The following is a 20,705-nucleotide window of genomic DNA, read 5'->3' on the forward strand; positions in this document are numbered from 1 at the left end:
ATCTTGTAATTCTCAATTCTCTTCTGTAATTAGAAACCTATTGCCAGGCTGGCGGTTTTAAGCTCAGTGAGTTGGACTCAGTGCATGTGCAGGGGGGGTTGGGGGTGGGGTCACACACTGCCGTTCCTCAAGATGAGTCACAACAGAGGATACACGTGAATTGTTAGGTGCTTCGGAAAGATGCACTGTTTGCAATCTGAAGGTCGTACGAATTCTATGCCAGAAGTCCAGATTTCAGTTCTGTTACTCAACTGTTTAATCTGGACAAGTTCTGATTTCCCCAGACCTCAGAGGAACTGAAGAGTGCAGGGAGTATTTCTTATCTCTCCAGAATTATTTTAGAAGGAGTTGGTGGTTTGGAGAGTCCCAGTAATGGGGACGCTATAGCACCTAGTGGGCCAGGGGTGGCAAGAGTCCTGCAGCGCCCAGAACACCAGTGCTCCTTCCATGGAGAAATGCTTACTAAAGAAACATTTATAAACAATTTATAAACTGGGCTGGGGGTGTGGCTCAAGGGGTAGACACTTGCCTTTTAAATCCCAGTACCACCAAAAGGAAAGAAAAGGAAGGGAAGGAGGGAGTGAAAAGAAAAGAAGGGAAGGGAGGAAGAAAGGAAGGGAGAGCGTGAGAGAAAGAAGGGAAGGAAAAACAGAAGAAAAGAGAAAAAAACCCCATAAACTCTCCAGATCAAATTTTGAGGACTGTTAATAACTTTTGATTAGCAACAGTTCTTTTTATCTAAAACACAATGGCTTATCAATGATTTCTTGCTAAGTAGTTAATATAATCCACAACCAAACACTGAACATCTAGGAAAGATTAAAAAAAATTCAGGTAATATGTTGACATTCTCTCTACCCAAGACAACATTACTGAAGTCACTAAAGCCATTAGTGTTTCTCTCCCACCACTAGGAGTACAGATTTTTAGGTATTTAGTTGATCACTAGGCGCATTTTCATCAAAAGTATTACTCCTAACAGCTACAAGAAATAATGGGTCTTAGAAAGGGAAAAGGTGAATTAATGTCTTAAAGAATTAAAAAAAATTAAGAGATATTCAAGTATTAATGCAGAATATTTATTGAATTATGCTGAACAAATTTTGGCTTTAGGGTTGTTTATTAAATAATTTAAATAATAAATATTATACTGAATAAATTTAATAAATTAAATAATTAAATATTACATGGCACATTTCATAATTTTAATAATTTAAATCCAGGCAGTACTGGGTTTTGAACTCAGGGCCTCAGGCTTGCTCAGCAGGTGCTCTACCACTTGAGCCAAGGCCCTACTCTTTGCCCTGGGCCATTCTCCTACTCTAATCTTCCTACCTACGCCTCCTGGCTAGCTGGGATAACAGACCACGGCCAGCTAGTTTGCTGGGACAGGAAACAACTTACTAACTTTTTGCCTGGGCTGGCCTCAAACTGCAATCTTCCCAATCTCAGTCTCCTGAGTCACTGAGATTGTAGGTAAGAGCTATCATATCCAGAACTTATTTCAACAAAATATACACATTTTGGATTTTACTTTTATCCCTTCCTTCAAGAAGTATCACACATGCATATGTGCACATTAAGTTTTCGGAAACTGGAGTTTTAGGCTCAGAATCAACATCTGAGTTTTAGTTACTTTTGACATTTCCACACACAAGCTTTGTGTATATAGATTTATAGTTAGGAATGAAAGCATATTCCTTTCTGCTACTAGATTGCTGTTCCTTCCTTCAAGACTCATAGGTGGGATTTCTTCCCCAAATCTCTGGTTTGATTTTTTTTTTTAATAGCAAACATTTTGACCCCAGTTTTGCCTTCAGCATTTATTTTAAAAAATACAGAATGCTAATATTATCTTAACACATCTACTGACATAAACAACCCTGGGCTATGACATAACACAAAAGATGGTTCACTGATAAGTACTTCAGAGTAAATGTGCTTTCATTCTGATAAACAGGAACTGTAATTTCCTTGAGTTCTCTCTCATTAGGGCTTTTCCCGGGAAACACTCACATGACTAATACTACACAGAACAATACATTTACAGTGTGCAAGGTAATATTTAAACTCAAGACTGCATGTTTACCAAGAGAAAATGTTCAGGAACACAAAACATCTCTTACATGTTTATATAAAATAATATAATAGTCTGCAAAAAACCCAAGGAATAAAAGCATTCTTAATGTGATTCCTTAAAAAAACAAACAGGGCTAGAGATAAAGCTGAGTGGTAAACACTTGCCTGGTATATACAAAGGTGCTGGGTTTGATCCCCAGAACCACAAAAGACAAAACAAAACCAAAACAAACAAAATCCTACAGCAGCAAAAAAAAAACCCCAAAACAAACCCAAACCATAAAAACTCTCTTTGAAAAAAGCTTGTGGATTGCATGATAACAATTCATGGTTTATTACAAATTCCTAATTAATTCTCTATGACAATAAAAATATCAAAGACATATAGTTTTTAAATGTTAAAGAACAAGAGACTCAGATAAAAAAGGACCAATCCCAACAAATTACTATTTAATTTCTTAATGTTACACAGACAACATACTAACTTCAAGAAGGGTGTGAAGGGCTGGTAAGTTAAGAATTTTTTAAATTTAAGAGTCTGACAAAGAGCAGAAAGATGAAAGAGTTTTATGCTTGAAAGACATCATAAAATTAAGCTTATACAAGGGCATGCATCTTCCATTCTAAGACACCAAAGCACACACATCTACCTGACCTAGCTAGGGAATACCCAGATCTACTTTAGTATAGATTTGGAGAATACAGGAAAGCCAGTTCTGCCTCCATGAAAGCAGTAACCCACACCATTGCTTGTGCCTGTGTGGCTCAGCGCTGGAGTCAGAAACAAGGAGATCCTTCTATTTCTTTGGCAGAAGTAAGACATGGTCCACTCTGCAGAGATTTCACAGCAAGCTTCGAAGCAGCAGCTAACAGCTTCTCTCTATTTGCCATCACTCTAGATCACAGAAATGCACACATTCTTTCTTTCCTGCCCTGCTTCAGTCACACGGAGCTCTCTGACTGAAAATGTCTGGAACAGATTAAAAGTCAGGCCACAATAAAAAGCCTTGGCATGCTGTCAAGCCTGTCTGGAATACACATACAGAGTGGGCCCAAAAAGGGAAACTAATGCACTAAGAGAATTTTATGAAACTTTTTTTGGGCACATCTAATTGTATGCTTGTGTGTACACGTGTGTTGGAGGTAGTAGGAGGGTTTCTTTTTCTTTTTTTTAAATACTTTCCTTCCTTTAAAACACAAAACAAAAACAAGCTGTGGCTGTAATCAATAAATCAATAAACTGAAAATACTTTAACACAAGCTTTGTCTTAAACGCTGATCTCTGCAGTTAGTTAAGACTTAATCATTTTTTCATAAGCTTATCATGGGTGGGAAAGACACTGAGCACCATTCTTTAAAATTTCCAAAATGTGGATGAGTTGAATTCATTTCATTAAATATGATTTAAAGAAACATGAGTGTTATCATTCCAGTCCTTATATAAATGGCAACATTTATTAAATTTTCTACCTTACATGGTTTCCCATTTCAACCATAAGGGCTCATTCAAATATTAAATAGAATCTGAAGTTGCAAATATTAACATTCCACATTGCTGAAACTAGATATCTGTCAAAATGACCCCATCTTTGACTTTACTTTGAATAGTGGGTTCAATTAATCCAAAAAGCTGACAGTTGAGGCAAACCCAAGTACTGTTTGTTTGGATTTTTTTTTTTAAAGACTTACATACAGGAGAACTGTTCACAATGTCCCTGACAGGGAAGGTATTTTACCTAACCAGCTCCAGAGTTTTTTCCTTTCTGCCCCCAGGGTTGTGTTTTGATGGTATTCACAGAGTTAATGCCTCCTTCCCATATGGGCCCCACGGTTGTTGGGTCAACCCCTGCAAGGCTTCAAAGGTTCTGTGTCCCCTCAGCCTGACCCACTCAGTGATCTGCACATTGTTTCCATTTAACGGCGTCCAGTCCAAGATGAGAGCTTCAAAACCACAATTCTCTGCTTCTTTTTACATTCATTTTCCATGGCTTTGGAAAAGTATCTCAGAACCCAACTGAAAACTGAAAAAACGTGGATAAAAAGGCACTGAATAACTGGTACACTGTAATCAAAACGTGCACTTTTGGGAGGACAGAGTTCCTGTGTGTGCGAATGGTGATTTGTCCATGTAATTTGGCAGGGAATATGGCTTTTGGTTTTTTGTTTGTTTCCTAAGTTAAAAAGAAAAGAAAAGAAAAGAAAGGATCTTTACTTAAAAATAAGTAAATAAAAAGCCAAAAGAACAGAGTGGAACACACTACCATGAGGCTGTTTTTAGGGCTATGGGAAGAAGCACCATATGGGGTGGAGCTTGTCGATCCAGAAGTTAAGCACAGGCAGACAGTAGGTCACCACCAAGGCTGGCACTCCAGGTTTGAGATGTTGCCTGGCAAGCTGATTGTTACTGCAGCCCTAAAGGTCACTTTTGACAATACCACCATTTCCCCCAAATGTGAAAGGAACAGATTCTGGCTAGTCAGCTGATTACAACATCCCCCATCTCAACCCAGTCTAAAAAGATGACTTACACCTGAGTTTCTCAAGCTTAAATGAGAGGTTAAAAAAAAAAAGTACTGGGAACAGTTGGGTAGGCAGTCATTCTTTAGTGCTACAAAGCAATGCAATTAATTTTATTCAAATGTGCTTTCCTAAATTCACACACAAAAAGAAATAAAAAATATCTTAAAATAGGTTTTGAGATGAACCTTTACCAAAACGAGAGTCAAGCCTGGGGTCTAGCCAAGAGGTGGTCTTGTTCTTATGGTTTATATAGTAAATTTCTCCATCCTGAGTCATGGCTTGTTCCCATCCATCAGGAAGAGGACCTATAATACAGAGAGAAAAAAAAAAAAAAAAAAAAAAAAGCATGGTTGGTTTTGACTTGGTGTACCTAAAAAACAAAAAACAAAAAACAAAAAACTGGGAGGGGTGCTAATTTAAAAAGAAGATACATCTAGACATCAGACAATTTATTGAAACAGATTTCAACCTATATTCAGAGAAGAAAGTGTATACACCTGATTCTTCTCCACTGAAAAGTTTCTGAAACCACTAAATAATAAAATCGACATCCCCAAAGACACAGATGGGGTAACGGGTAGGGGGAAGCAGATAAATGGCACATTTTTTCCCAAGACTTCCAACACCAGTTATTTCATTACTTATGTGACTGGCTTTCACCAAGAAGGCTGTAATGCAGAAAACTACAATCCAAAACCAGCTTCTTTTAAAGCAGTGCAGAACTGCTAGGAGGTGGGACTGTGGATGGAATGCTGGAGACTTAGAAGAAGGGAGGGCTTGAAGAAGAAAGGGACAAAAGACTCAGCTTCAAAGGAATCAACCTCAGGAATCAACCTCAGAGAAATAAAACTGAACAGCTAATGCTAAGAAGATTTTTCTATTTTTATGAGAGTAAGGAAGCCAGGCACTTGCTTTTAGGATGTAATAAAGTACTGAAGTAAACACTTCCACCAGAAAGGCAGAACTCCCAAATTGAATATTAATTGTGAAGAAGGCTCAACTGTAAAATGTTTTTGAAAAACACGTGAACTATTAAGAATGCTAAATTCCCAGATAGCATGGTGGATGAACAAGTCACCAGCAATCACTGGATGCCTCCGAGAGCCTCATTCAACAATCCAAGAGACCTCATTACAGGCTTCAACCCACATGAATATATGGACACTGTTGTTTTCAAGGGCATCACTCCCCACCTTAAAACCACAAACCAAACCTTCCCAACCTGCCCCATTTCCCTGTCCAGCTCTCAGCTCAATCACCAATACTTACCAACTCGTTTTTAAACATTTAATTAGCATATATTAAGTTGTGCAGAGGGGTTTCACTGTGACATTTTCATGTGTGCTTATAATATACCTAGGTTTGGTTCACCCCTCTATCATTCTCCCTACCCCTCTCCAGGCTACTTAAAACATTCATAGGTTTCATTGTTCTATTTCTGTACAACTATTCAAGTACATCAACCCTCTCCCCTTCCGTTAGTACCCTTCCTCTGATGGTACCCGTTTTAAATTCCTGACCTTTTTTTAAAGTATAAATTAATTGTTCAATTTTGCCATGGTGTTCCACCATCTTGTACTTTAATCAGACTAGCCCTCTCTATTACTCTCCCTCACCCCCCCCAACTTATTATTTAAAAGCTTTCAGTGTGCTGCTACTAACACGGTGTGTGTGATTAGACCAACTCTTTCTGAACTGCAACAGAGCTTCCTTCCTCAGTGACCTGCTCATGTCTCCTCCCTCCAATATCTTCTATCAAACAGCAATCGGCTTTCTTGTTCTTGTTGCTGCTGTTGTGTGTTTGTGAGTTTAAACACGGGCCTCCCATGGCTAGGGCAGGTGCTCTACCATACCACTTGAGCCACGTCCAGTCCTGTATGCTTTAGTTATTTTTCATATAGGAGTCTCACTTTTTTCCCAAGGCCAGTCTGAATCACAATCCTATACTCTTCCTCCAGCACAGTTGGGATCACAGATATGCACCACCAGGCCCAGCTTACTAATTGAGATGGGGGTCTTGCTAACTTTTTGACTAGAAAGACACCATACCTGGCCATAAGGTTTTCTTGACATACTTTTAGTCAACTTTTGTGTGTCACTCATCATGCCAGAAACATTTCCGTTGCTCTCTGCCATCAAGATGAAAATGCTCAAATCCTTCCTCAACTGGACTCACTTTTTCAGTCTTCTTCTAACACCCAACCCTCCCACATACTTGTCACAACAGTTGTTCCTTTCACACATTTATTTATCTAGGCTGTTAGAAGTAACAGCACAACACACAGCCCAGAAGGCGGCAGCAGCACCTCCATCCTTAGTTCCACTCTAGCATATGATGACGACATCATTACCCCCCACCCCCCCACACACACACCACACACACACCACACACACACACACACACACCACACACACACCACACACACACACACACCACACATACACACACCACACACACACCACACACACACCACACACACCACACACACACACACACCACACACACACCACACACCACACACACACACCACACACACCCCCCCACACACACCACACACACACACACCAGACACACACCACACACACCACACACACACACCACACACACACCACACACACACACACACCACACATACACACACCACACACACACACCACACCACACACACACCACACACACACACCACACACACCACACACACACACCACACACACACACCACACACCCCCCACACACACACCCCCCACACACACACCACACACACCACACACACACCACACACACCACACACACACCACACACACCACACACACACACCACACACACCACACACACCACACACACACCACACCACACACACACCACACACACACACACCACACACACACACCACACACACACACCACACACACACCACACCACACACACACACACCACACCACACACACACCACACACACACACCACACACACACCACACACACCACACACACACACCACACCACACACACACCACACACACACACCACACACACACACCACACCACACACACACCACACACACACCACACCACACACACCACACACACACCACACCACACACACACCACACACACACACACCACACACACACCACACACACACCACACACACACACCACACACACACCACACACACCACACACACACACCACACACACCCCCCCACACACACCACACACACACACACACACACACCACAAGGGCCTAACACATGCTAAGCAAGCACTCTACCATGTGCCAACCCCCAGCCTGACCTCACCACACTCAAATCCACAAGGCTTCATTTGCTAGGTCCTATTCTGTGAGACTCACAGAGGCTTGGCGTCTTGCTCAAGGTCCTAAAATTTAAGCTAGAACTTAAACTCAGGTGGTCTGATGCTTGAACTTCTGCGTTTATTTTAAGCTTACACTTTGTAAATATATAAATAATTCTCCAAAATTTATGCTAGTGTTTCTACAGATTAAAATCTCAAAGTTGAAAGTGACATGTCTCTTTTATATCTAAGTCATGTATTAATTCACTAAAAATGTAGACTTAAAAAACTAAATTCAGATAAGCCAAACATGATGGTACACACACACAATCCCAGCTACTCAGGAGGCTGAGGTACGAATATCCCAAGTTTAAGACCAGCCCTGGCAACTTAGCAAGACCCTATCTCCAAATCAATTTAACAAGGACTGAAGATACAGCGGTGAAACACTTGCCTGGCATGTGTGAAGCCCTTGGTTAAATCCCCAATACAGCAAAGAAAAATTTTTCTCTTTTTTAAAATTCAGAAATCTTCTCATTAATACCATTTATTGTGGAAAAAAAATGAAAATGCATACATTATGGACATGAGTTTAAAAAGGAGACCAGCTCAGTACAAATCCACAGTGGGTGATCATTACCTATTTTCTCCCTGTATTTCGAATAATGTGCATATCAAATACATTGTATCAATAATTTTATAAGTGACCAAATGGATACCAAAATATATGTGCTAAACACAAAAGAAAACTTTATATACTCATTTATGTTTTTAATGCTTTCTGGATGAAGACAGAATGATACAGTGGCAAGAGCCCCAAATGAGATGCTTTCTTTGCACTGATGGAAAGCCACTGTCAAAGGCGAGGGTGGATTAGAAAAAATAGCCTTTCAATTTAACACTTTTTTTTTTTTTGTGGTACTGGGTTGGGGGCGGGGGAACTTCCACTAGCTAAGCAGGCACTGAACCACTTGAGCCACTCCAGCAGCCCTGTTTTGTGTGGGGTATTTTCAAGATGGGGGTCTTGTGAACTATTTGCCTGGGCTGCTTCGAACCGCAATCTCCCTGATCCTCCTGGGTAGCTAGCACTACAGACATGAACCACAGCCACCAACACCTGGCAACAATTTAATCTTTAGTAGTGGAATTAAACTGAAAAGGAAAACAAAAATCTGCAAGCTTAGGTGCCAATTAAGTAAAACAATACAAACTCAGGCTTTATTCACAAAAAAACTGGCCCTGAGCAGGTCTTCAGGAGAAGTGCTACAGTGAGTAACTCTTAATGTAGATTTCAAGTTTTCCCATCAAACTTAAGCCAATTGTTGAATAACCATGGAACACAGACAAAGAATGCTATGTTTTCTGCATCATCGAGTTGCACAGGCCACTACCGAAAGTTTAGTTCAAGCATCTGTTTGGGCTAGGAGAGAGGGATAAGGTCACTATGTCTAATAGAGAAATCTGGGTTTTCCACAAAAATACATCTCTAAGAAGAAACTACAGAGATAGACCAAAATCAGTCTAGGATACTTTTTTAAGTTCAACTGATATTCTGACATCAGTGTGTCATTAAGCACTCTAACTTCTTCAATATGGAGTATAGGAAAATAAAGTAAATTTAGGGCCCAGGCAGTAGAGAGCCTGCCTCGAAATGTCAAAGTGTGAAGCCTGAGTTCAAGCCCTAGTACCCTAGTACTGCCAGTGGGCGCGGGGGGTGAGAAAAGTAAATTTAACTGGTAAATTTTTATTTGCCTAAAATGATGTAAAACAGAGTAGCCCTCGAACTTTAGTGTGCATCAGAATCACATGGACACTTCATTTTAACATGGTGCTGAGCCTCACTCCCAGTTTCTCACTTGGAAATACACTTTGAGAACCACTGATTGAAAGCAACAGAACTGCTTCTTGAATCTATTCAACTTCCATTCCTCCCCATCTCTTCACTGTTAGGTGCCAAGACAGCTCTGAGATCATGTCTGCTAGAGTAAGATATGGCAAATGTCTCCCAACTATCAGGGAAGGCAGTCCTCAGAAGGGTGGTGATACCCCACTCCCCTCTTTTAAAATATCTGAAAGACCTAAGACAGTGTTATGGAAGAGACAAACATCCTTTCTCACTTGCCCTTATGAGCAGATGGAATGAGAAACAGGCATCTGGAGGCACGCAGAGCTGAGGTGACCCATGGGAGCCACCACTGGCCACTATGCAGCAAACTACTTTTAACTGAGAACTCTTTACTTTCTCACTGTAACAGAAGGTCTTTCTCTTTACATCTAAGGTCACGGCATTTGCCACACAGCATTATCTCATTCTGTGTGTTCTTCCTGCAATCATGATATCCCTGAGTGCACAAGCACACGCTACACATTTGCCATTATGGTGGCCAGTCAATGCCTACTGCTTAGAATCAGTGAGAATACTGGCTGAACGAATGTAAACAGAGTAAAATTCAATTAAAGTCCCTTACTTTATTTAGCTTATGGAAGAAAATATTATCTTATTCTTTCTTTGTAAGTTCAATTTCTTCATTATTTGGCACCACTTAAAGGCACAGGGATATAAAAGTTTTCATTTGCTTAAGTACTTACGCTCCTACTGCATTCAAAGCATTCTTCTAGACCGTGGAGACACAGCAATAAACAAAACAGTCAAGTCATGGAACTTATATTCTTGCAAGGAAGACAAAACAAGTACAATGTTGTTATCATTAGTGATAATGCAGAAAAGGAACTAATCTTTCAAAAATGCACATCAAGAAAGGCCGTTACTGAGGCGGGGACCTTTCAGCCTAGCTCTGAACACAATGCAAAACCAGGTGTGCAGATGGTGTGATGACCAGGGACACAAGAATTCTAGGCATCCAGTGCACAGGAATGGGGCAGAATAAGCAACAAAGGTGGCACAGCGGCTCACTTCATTTATGTCAAAAACGGACTAGAAAACCCTTCATCATTTCAACTAGTGAAAAGGGGAATCTTGAGGGAATTACTAGGACTAAAGTTAACACCAGTTCTCCCAAATCAGGAACATCCTCCAGACAAGTCAAAAGAGACAATAAACATTTTCATCCCGTATCACAAAGCTAGGTCTTCAGACGCTGGCTACCTCGCCTGTTCACCACACAAAGCCTTTTGGGTAAGGAGATCTTAAAAAAATAGTAAGAATTTGTATGAAGAAGGGAAGAAAAAGACACTAGTGTTTTAATGAGCTGTAAAGAGGGTGAGAAACTCAAATTAAGATAAAAGATGGTAAGCTATCATAAATTTGAATTACTTCTGGAGAAAATAATTTTTATGTAGGCATTACTAATAATGCTTGACTGGTAACTTATCTACTACAGCAAATACTAACTTCCTGCAATATTTTAAAAACAAATAGTACTCTGTCATTAACACTGACGATGACTCAACATCAGCTTCCTGTTCTTGCCTCACAACTCTCCTACATTAGTAACAACTAACTAAAACCATTCTCATCAAACAAGAAAGTCTTGATTACACCACAAGATACGTGATCAAGCTCTCCTCACCTGCCCAATTCAGGAACAGAGAAGTCATCCAGGACACTAAACACACCCTGATGGGTGGTTCAAAGTGTTGAGAAGCACTCACCTTAGAGAATAGGTTCAATGGCCTTTTTATAGAACTAATTCTAAATTTCTGGCCAATTTCAGTTTTGATGAGCCTCAAACTGTTTTTACTATGCAAGCAAATTACTAACTCATTTAATCACCCCTTGACACAGGTACAATCATGGAACCCACTTAATGGATGAGAAACTAAGGCCAAGCAAAGTTAGCCTACCCAAGGACATTTAACTCAAGTGAGCAAGGTGGCAGAGCTGGCATTCAAACACTGCAAGTATGCCAAACAGTAATCAAAGGTTAGCTGGTTGTTTAAAACTTCCGCTTCCTGAAACTCCACGGCTACAGTCACATTTATGTAGGTGATTCCCTATCTCTAAAGCCTGGCAGTTGGTCAACTGGGCTCTTCCACCCACTGGACTCGTCACTTCACACACAAGATGTGTCCTCATGTTTTGAATGGGTTTTACGTTAAAACATCGTTTGCATTTGTCCCTCAAGTAAAACTTCAATATACACCTTCACATTTCCAAACCTGAATTTTAGTTGCAGTTTCCAAATTGGTCTTAACCCTGACATTAACCTCGGTGTGTACTGCAAGACCATCTTGCCTCACCTCTGGGGAAGTAATTCCCTAGCTCTGAGATCTTCAGTCACTTATCCTCAGTAGTCAGGCATTACCTAATAATGCATGGGTACCAAGAGCACCCGACACTCCAGGCTCGCTCAAGTCCTCTTCCTTCACTTCACAACCCTCCCCACTCAGCCTTCTGTCAGTAGTGCAAACTTCTCCCTTGTTTCCTCATGGACCTGAGGACTCTGGCAGTGCAGGCTTTGCTAGCTCAACCCTCGTCACCCCCACCCCCCACTTTGATGCCACTTCCTCTTGCTGCCTGACCTACCTGCAGTTTCTCTTCTATGGCACCAGGTGCTTTCTCTTTGAAAAGAAGACTACATGACTTTAGTAATTTAGAAATCTGTCCAAGGTCAGCCCGCACAGCAGTGGGGCTTGTTCACGCCTGTCTCTCCAGGACCTAGCAGTGCCCTCCACACACACTTTCACTATGTCTGTCTGCTCCCCAGCCAGTCTCCCCCAGTCTCCACTGTTCTTAGCCCACTGAAATCCTATTCTAGTCCTATGCCATATTTTTGTGAAGCTTTTCTCTGTCCACCACCAGGTCTCTTCTCCACCTATGAAATGAATTGCCCTTGTTTTGATTTCTTGGGTTCTTATGATATATTATCTATCTTGTGTTAACTATACTACAATAAATTTGACTATAAGTCAAGTAGTAGTATTATTATAGGAAGAAATTATCCTTCTGTTCCAGAATACGGAGAAAAGAGTTTGTCATTTCTTTCCCAGTGGGTATGTTTTGCACAGTTGCTCAGAACAAAGGTGGCAATGTTTGTTTTGTTGAAACTACTGCCAGGTTAGTTTGTGATCCTTTGTTCTGCATACTTGTGCAGACTTGTGGCTCTAACTAAATATGCTCACCTGACTCTTCAGCAGTTTTGTTCACAAAGGAATCTTCCACAAACATTAATATCTGAGACTCATTTGCTTGACTATGTATACCCTAATCAATCCCTAATAAAGTTCAGCCTACACTGCTAAAATTGTTAGACAGATGTTATGAAGCTGTCACATGAAATCTGAAGAACTTTAAGTATTACCATCATTTGCTTTTTGTGTGTGGGGCCTCGATAAGCCAAACATGGAGTAATAAATGCACGTACTGGAGTAATAAATGCACGTACTGAAGTAAGAGCAGCTTATAAGTCACATAGTGATGTAAAATCAATTTATAAACCAAGCTTTGGTAAAAGAAGACTTTTCGTGTGGCTCCCAGGAGAGGAATGAACTGAAGCACACAGCTCTAAATCATGAACCCATACTATGTCTTTTTGTAGAGACAGCGTCTAGCTATGCTGTCTTAGCTGCCCTGGGTTCAAGATATCCTCCTGCTTCAGCCTCCCGAATGGTGTCATTTTTGTGTACAGGCCGAGTAGCCAGAAGCTAAGTATACTGACGAAACTGTGCCTTATGTCAGGAAATGATGGAGCGATAGTCAGCCCACCCCCATCTGAAGGGTGTTCACTCAGATCCAGAAGAGAGCTAGAAGAGTCTGCATCTGGAACACAGTGAGCGCACCAAACTCTTTCGAGATCACAATGGTGGGCACTGTGGCAGATCACTGTGAAACTATGGGGAGTGTGTCTGAAGACTCTGGACAGAATCCTGGCCTGGCCACTTCCTCAACTGCATTCCACTCTCCAGCACCCTGTGCCAAAGCACTGCGCTCATGTCCCTTTACAGTCCGTGCCTCAGAAACCCAAGCCACTCGCTTACCCCCCCTCTCTCCTTGGTAAACTTCAAGTTCCTCAAGTAGAGAACTTGATTTTTTTGGTCTTTGTACCCCTGGGCTTAAAACTGCCACCAAACCCAAGCACAAGTTGTTGAGTTGAAATGATTAAGAACTTAATCTGTGGAAAGAATGGGGTTGGTCAAGTCACAGATTTCAAAAGAAAGAAAACGCTTTCGAGAGTTTTTACATTAAGTAAGATCTCATGAACTCATGGAGTCATTCCCATGTGTTCACCACTCAGGGAAAGTTTTATCCCAGCATAAACAGGAATGATAAAGTAGCTCTCTTGGGCTGGGTGTAGCTCAATGCTCCAGGCATGGCAAAAAAAAAAAAAAAAAAAAAAATCCTAAAATAGATCTTTTATAATATATATATATATATATTTATATATATATAAAATACCTGTATCTTTGATAACACTTCTGTGGCTGTAAGTGTAAACCACTCAAGGTGTCTACCTATACAGTTCAGGAATCCACAGTGTCACCCCAGAAACTTGCTAAAAATGCAGGACCCCTGATTCAGGATCTGAACCTTAACAAATCCTACATTTCTGCACACATTACCAACTGAGCTCTGCTCTAGAATACTGAAGATAGAGCGGCACACTTGTTTTATTAACCCTTTTTCTTTTTGGCAGTAATGGGGATTGAACTCAGGCCCAAAGACTTGCTAGGCAGGCACTCTACCACTTGAGCCACACCTCCAGTCCTTTTTGCTCTGTACAGTTTCAAGACAGGGTCTCAATTTTGGCCACAGCAGACCTGGGCTGCATGTGATCCTCCTATTTGTGCTTCTCCACGTAGCTAGGACAACAGGCGTGTACCATGGTGCCCAGCCACTGGTTGAGATGGGTCTGCCAGGCTGGACTGAACTTCACTCCTCCTGGACCTCTGGCACCTATGTAGCTGGAATTAGAGGCTTGAGTCTCCATGCCTGGGCTCTGTTAAACATCTCTTAGAACTATCAACTCAAACTTTAGAAAAGCGGTAAAAGTACCATCATCAGGTTATTTGGTTTAAAATATATTTGAAACATTAAAAATGAAATTAAATACTATTTTAGTCTCATCAAGCACTGGAAACAGCATATAGTTTACAGGAAAGTATAACCAGCTTAGATGCAGACAGACATTTGGTGAAACCTTGGGTTCAATATTTATTAGGCTTCGAACCTCGAGTAAGTTCCCTGACCTGTTTGATGCTTCCTTTCCCTATCTATAAAGGAGAGACAGATACTCCACTGGATGGACTAAGGATTAAAGGAGCAAGTACTCAGTACAGGGCATGGCTCATAACAGTTGCTTAAAAGTCATTCTACCATTTTATTTTAATGAAACATTTAACCTTTTAACCCATGTATAGTATTCACTGAAAGGCAGGTCTGAATGAGAAAATGAACAGAGTTCAATGGATCAAATGATCAGCTAACAAAACTAGGAAAAGATCACTTGAGAAGAGTCATGTTTTATTTTTTAGAGCAAGGCTCAAAATTCTTAGCTTATCACACAAAGGTATTCTGAGGATGTCTTCCATCTCATCTCCCTACCAATCTACCACAGTTTTACAGTGCTAGGGGCTTCCAGCCTCAACAACTGTCCATACATTACTACTTCAACCTTTCCTTTTCTCAACTGAGCTCCCACTCATTGGGTCTTGAACCCAAGCAACTTCTTGCCATTTCCACCACCACAGTCCTGGTCACCCTGTCCCCTGGGTTACTGCAAATGTTTTTCAGATTGTGTCAGCTCTCTGTTCAAAACCCACAAGGACCCATGTGGCATCCTTGCTGTTTCCCAACGCGTGTAGGACTCTGAATGGATGTCTGTGTTATGCATAGAACATTCTTTTCCTTTTTACCAGATAGCTAACTGCATGACTCTCCCTCAGCTCATTCAGATCTCAGCTCCAGAGATGTCAACCAGAAAAGTTATCTAAAATATCATCTCCCTCAGAGCACTCTAACCAGAACTGGTTTATTTCTCTTCTTTCCATTTTTAACTATCTGAAACATTGCGTATTTGTTTATAACCTGTACTCTTATGATTTAGAAAAGCAGCTGGCACACAGTAAGTATTCAGTATTGGCTAAGGGAATGAATGAACCTTTGCCTCCTGAAAGTCCTCCCTACTCCCTCTCCCCACTGCATTCATGTGTTCCTTCTACTTCCTTGGCACCCAGAACAAACAGCTACCATAACATTCACTGTGTAATTATATAGAAAACGTCTGTCTTGGCTCTGCAATCCCTGTGCCTAGTAGAAAGTAGGACATTTGATGGTTGATGAATGAACAATTTTGGAAGGAAAAAACTATAGTTGTCTCTATGCAAAATATGAGACTGTCAAAAATCATTCCTGTTTGTCAAGTGATAGCTAGATGAACTTCCTAGAATGGGCCAAGCATAAACTCAGAGACCCTTCTAACACACAACTCTTCAGTCTTCCTTCAGCACAACTTGAGACTCTTAGGTATTAACTTAGAACGTCAGTTTATTTAGTAAGATTAGTTTCCCATAAAGTTTTATGAAAGCAGAAACAAATAACTCATTTAGACTGAAATAAAACAATCAGCTTTCATAAAAATTCTAACCTGAAGCAAATTTTATCACCTTATTAACATCAGAAGAAAACATTTTGGAACACTCTATTATTGCAGGATTTATTCCACTCAAGTTGCCTATATATGGTCTATGGATCATTTTTGAAGAATTAGCATCTTAATCTTTCACACAAATATTCTTCCTATGAGTCATAAAATACTGTAGCAATAGAGTAGCCAGAAGGATTTAGCAATCAGTGGGAAAGACAAAAAAAAAAAGAAAAGAAAAAAAAACCCCAAAACTATCAAGAGAAGAAATGAAACAGGCATTTTGATTTGGTTCTTAAATATAAATAATTTAATCTCTTTAAAGCTGTGCAAAGTTTCCAAAAATCTACAAATTACCACTGACTAAAGTTTAACAGGGACAATTCTATTTTTAAATCCTATTATCTAAGAACTCATTTTACTAAGATAGATACTCTCATGTCTATTTTCTTTTTCATGTACCTTAGAATCTTCTTATTCTTCAAAATTAGTATACTGGCTAATTTTTTTTTTTAAATGGTGCTGGGGTTTGAACTCAGGACCTTGTGCTTGCTAGATAGGCACTCTACCACTTGAGCCATGTCTCCAGCCCTAGTATACTGGCTAAAATGGAAGTTTACATCATTTTCTTCTTTATTGGGTTTAGTAGTTACACTCAGATGTTAAATTTCAGAATTCAAATGAACTTTACTTTCAAAGACTTCTAATGTGTTTTATGAATATTTATTACATGTGCTCTAAGATCAGGCCAAGAGAACGCACCAATTTTGAGTTTCTATTAATTTCCCCCCTGCTTTAGAAGCTAACTTCTAGGGCTAGCAGAATGGCTCAAGTTGTAATAAAGTAACAGAGCACCTACCTAGCAAGTGTGGCCCCCGAGTTCAAACCCCAGTACAGCGAGAGAGCGAGAGTGAGACAGAGAGCGAGAGAGAGAGAAAGAAAGAGAGAGAGAAAAGGAAGCTAACTCCTAAAGGAAAGTAAACAGGTCAGAAATTACCTATCTGAAATAATCAAACATCTAAGATATTTCAACAAATGTGTGTTAGATAATTATTTTCAAACTGAAAGAACCTTTTTTTTTTTTTTAAATGAAGCACAGCCATGTGTGGTGGTACACTTCTGTAATCCCAGCACTCCAGAGGCACAAACAGGCGAATGGGAAGGGTGAAACCAGCCTGGGCAAAAGTGAGAAATCATATCTAAATAAAATAATAACCTACAGCAAAAAGGGCTTGAAGGCATGGCCAAGGGGTTAGAGAGCTTGCCTAGCAGGTGCAAGACCTTAAGTAGAAACCTCAGTATTGCAAAGAAAAAAAGAATGAAGAACCTGGATACTTTAAAAATGGCTGGAGCAGGTGAAAGGCTCTCACCGTCAGCTGTGTACAGTGCCGTGTGCAGGCCATCAGTCAGTTTAACAGTCTTCAGAAGAAGGATGTCCTGTACTGGAGAAACTGATGCTGTCTGCAAACTGGTAGGAGATTATCACTGATTTTTTTTCTATTCCACAAATAAGATTTCAAGTCTTTATATTCCCTAATACTACTTTTACTTTTATTAAAATGAAGTGGACTGCTCTACTTTTGGGGGAGGTGGGAGAGGTGGGAGTGGTGGTGCTGGGGATCAAACCCAAGGTCTCATCCATGAGAGGCAACTGCTCTACCACTGAGCTGCTTCCCTAGTTCTCCAGTTTTAAATAAGAAGAAAGGTAGCTGTACCTGTATTACTACTTTCAGAAACTCAATCATCAAACAAATCAAGCCACAAGCTGGGTACTTTGATGCTCAATGGTAGAGCACGTGCCCAGTGTGAGTGAGACCCTGTGTTCCATCCTCAGCATGCAGGGGAAAGACAGTAACCACAAAGTTTCTTAGAGACTGGTTACACTGATTGTGACTTATATGCTATTGCTTTCATTGTTTTCTCCTCCCTGTGACTGGCTAGCTGGCTCGCTTGCTCTCTTTCTCTGCCTCTCCCACACCCGGCCCCTGCTTTGTTACAGTTTCATACTTGTATCCCACACACCATGAAACCTTTTGTCTTATAATAACTAGTAGCTTTCAGAAGAATCAGGAAATTTTCCGCTTATGTAAAAGAAGGCACTGTATTTATATTTAACACTTTCATCCATACCAAATAGAAATTCTATGTAGACTTAAAAGCTAGCAGACAAACTTAGCACTTGGATAAGCGTCAATGGCCAGCTTGGTGATAGAAAGCACACAAAGATGAACATGGCCCCAAAGCTAGTGCAGGAACAAATTTTAAAAATTATTTTAAACAAAGTAACAGTGGCTACCAGTTGTTACAAACTTTTTTAAGATCACAGGTAGTTACACATTATATACAGAGACACCCATTCCGCCTCCCAAACTGTGTGCTATGGGTGCTCGCTGAACATTCACAACAGCTTCCGGAGGTCAGCATTACTGGTACTGTCACCCCATGCTCCAAGTTAAGAAACAGATACAATGACTTGTGCAAGATCCCATAGGCAGGAAGTGACAGCTGGGATTCTGGACCTGGTCCCCGACACAAGAGCCTTTGGTCTTAATCCTTTCCTGAACTGTCTTGGTTTCAAAGGTGAAACTTCATAGCTTCTGACCTAGAACACATGAAGTACGAACCACCAACACCTGAGACCTGTCAGCTTTGCAGCTTCTCGTATATCCCCGCCCTGGGAGCTTCTGAAATTAAAAACCTTGCCTTTTCTTTTTTTATTTTTTGGTGGGACTGGGGTTTGAACTCAGGGCTTTGTGCTTACGAAGCAGGCACTCTACCACTTGAGCCACACACCTCCAGTCCACTTTTCTCTGATATTTTGGAGATGGAGTATCTCAAACTATTTTCCTAGGTTGGCCTCAAACCAAGATCCTCCTGATCTCAGACTCCCAAGTAGCTGGGATTACAGGTGTGAGTGCCTCGCTTGTATCGAGGATCTTCGGCCTTTCCTCCCACGTGGTCTTTGTGGGACGGGGATGACAGAAAGCAGGAGCCACACACCAGGCGCTCTGTACCATCATGTTGCTTGCTCTGAACCTGCCCTCCACCCAAACGCACGATCACAGACATAATACATCACCTTCCGTGACTGACAGCGCACTTCCCCACCCACCGTGAGGTATTTCCTATGCAGCTTCATAGCAGTGAGACCTGAAAGTGCTGCAGTGGAGGGGTTTGGTGGTTGGACAGATAAATGCCAATAATCTGTTTAAATTATTATGAATGAACCATTTAAAGTGATCCTGTAGTTATACATTTTAATCATTGTCAATGTTGAGGACAACTGAGGCAAAGAGTGGACAAAGTGGCTAATTGATTTTACTTATTGTAAACCAAAGCTTATTGATAATCAACGGCTCCAAGTTTACCTATCAGCCCTCCAGCACACAGCACTTGACTTTACTGGGACTTTAAGATCACTCATCCTGTGGGGCATTTTAGCAACACTAAAACCTTCGTGTCTACCATACAAGTAGAGACAGTTAAAGAAGTAGTTCCACTTCTGTCTCCCAAGTCCTTATTTTCTAGTGTGGAACATAAATCACTAATTTCACCCAAATCTCAGTATGAGAACAATTTTATACAGATCCAAAACATACATCAAAAAGCTATTAATGTACCAAAAGCATAATATTATTTATAACTTTTAAAAGGCAATCACCTTAAGCAATTTAACAAGCATGGGTTTATATATATATATATATATATATATATATATATATATATATATATATATAATATTTTAATAGAATAAAGCAAAATAGAACTAAATCATCTTAATGAATTATTCAAATTCTTGTTTTAATCTTTCCTTTTCTCATCTTTCAAATTCCTTTCACAAAGTTTATTTTCATTTGTCTGTCAATTAAACAGATTTAAAGAATACAACCTTTTTTCCCCCAAAAAAATTTTGTGGCACTGGGGTTTGAACTAAGGACTTTGCAATTGCTAGGCAGGTGCTCTACCACTTGAGTCACCCCACCCCCCAGCCCTTTTTTTTTTAGTTACTTTTCAGATAGTCTTTTTGCCCAGGGATTATAGACATATTCTACTAGTCCTAGTTTATTTGTTAAGATAGGGTCTTGCTGGCTGGCCTCAAACCTCTGTCCTCCACACCTCTGCCTGCAGAGTGCTGGGATTACAGATGTGCATTATCACACCCTCTACAATCACCTCATAGGTTACATTGAGCCTTGCTTCCAGAGCACCAACATGGTTTTTGAGTGATTTTTCAATTATATGTATTTGGAAATTTGCCCAATTACAAACCA

At 40.5% G+C, this 20,705-nt stretch overlaps 1 protein-coding gene across 12 annotated transcripts in view; it reads right to left on the bottom strand.

Annotated features, from left to right (window-relative positions):
* Yap1 (Yes1 associated transcriptional regulator) overlaps positions 1–20,705 on the bottom strand; it is a 102,457-nt gene that overhangs the window by 33,761 nt on the left and 47,991 nt on the right. For 4 of the 12 annotated variants that reach the window (XM_074066835.1, XM_020167811.2, XM_020167813.2 and 1 more), the window contains exon 4: positions 4,785–4,904. The exons of 4 other annotated variants lie outside the window; for them this stretch is intronic. In XM_074066835.1, coding sequence (XP_073922936.1) covers positions 4,785–4,904 — 120 coding nt within the window. The remainder of the gene's footprint in view (positions 1–4,784; positions 4,905–20,705) is intronic. 4 more of the 12 variants (XM_020167812.2, XM_074066833.1, XM_020167814.2 and 1 more) reach the window with 1 other exon arrangement.

The sequence above is a fragment of the Castor canadensis genome, chromosome 2 (genome assembly GCF_047511655.1).
Source record: "Castor canadensis chromosome 2, mCasCan1.hap1v2, whole genome shotgun sequence".
Taxonomy (NCBI): Eukaryota; Metazoa; Chordata; class Mammalia; order Rodentia; family Castoridae; genus Castor; species Castor canadensis.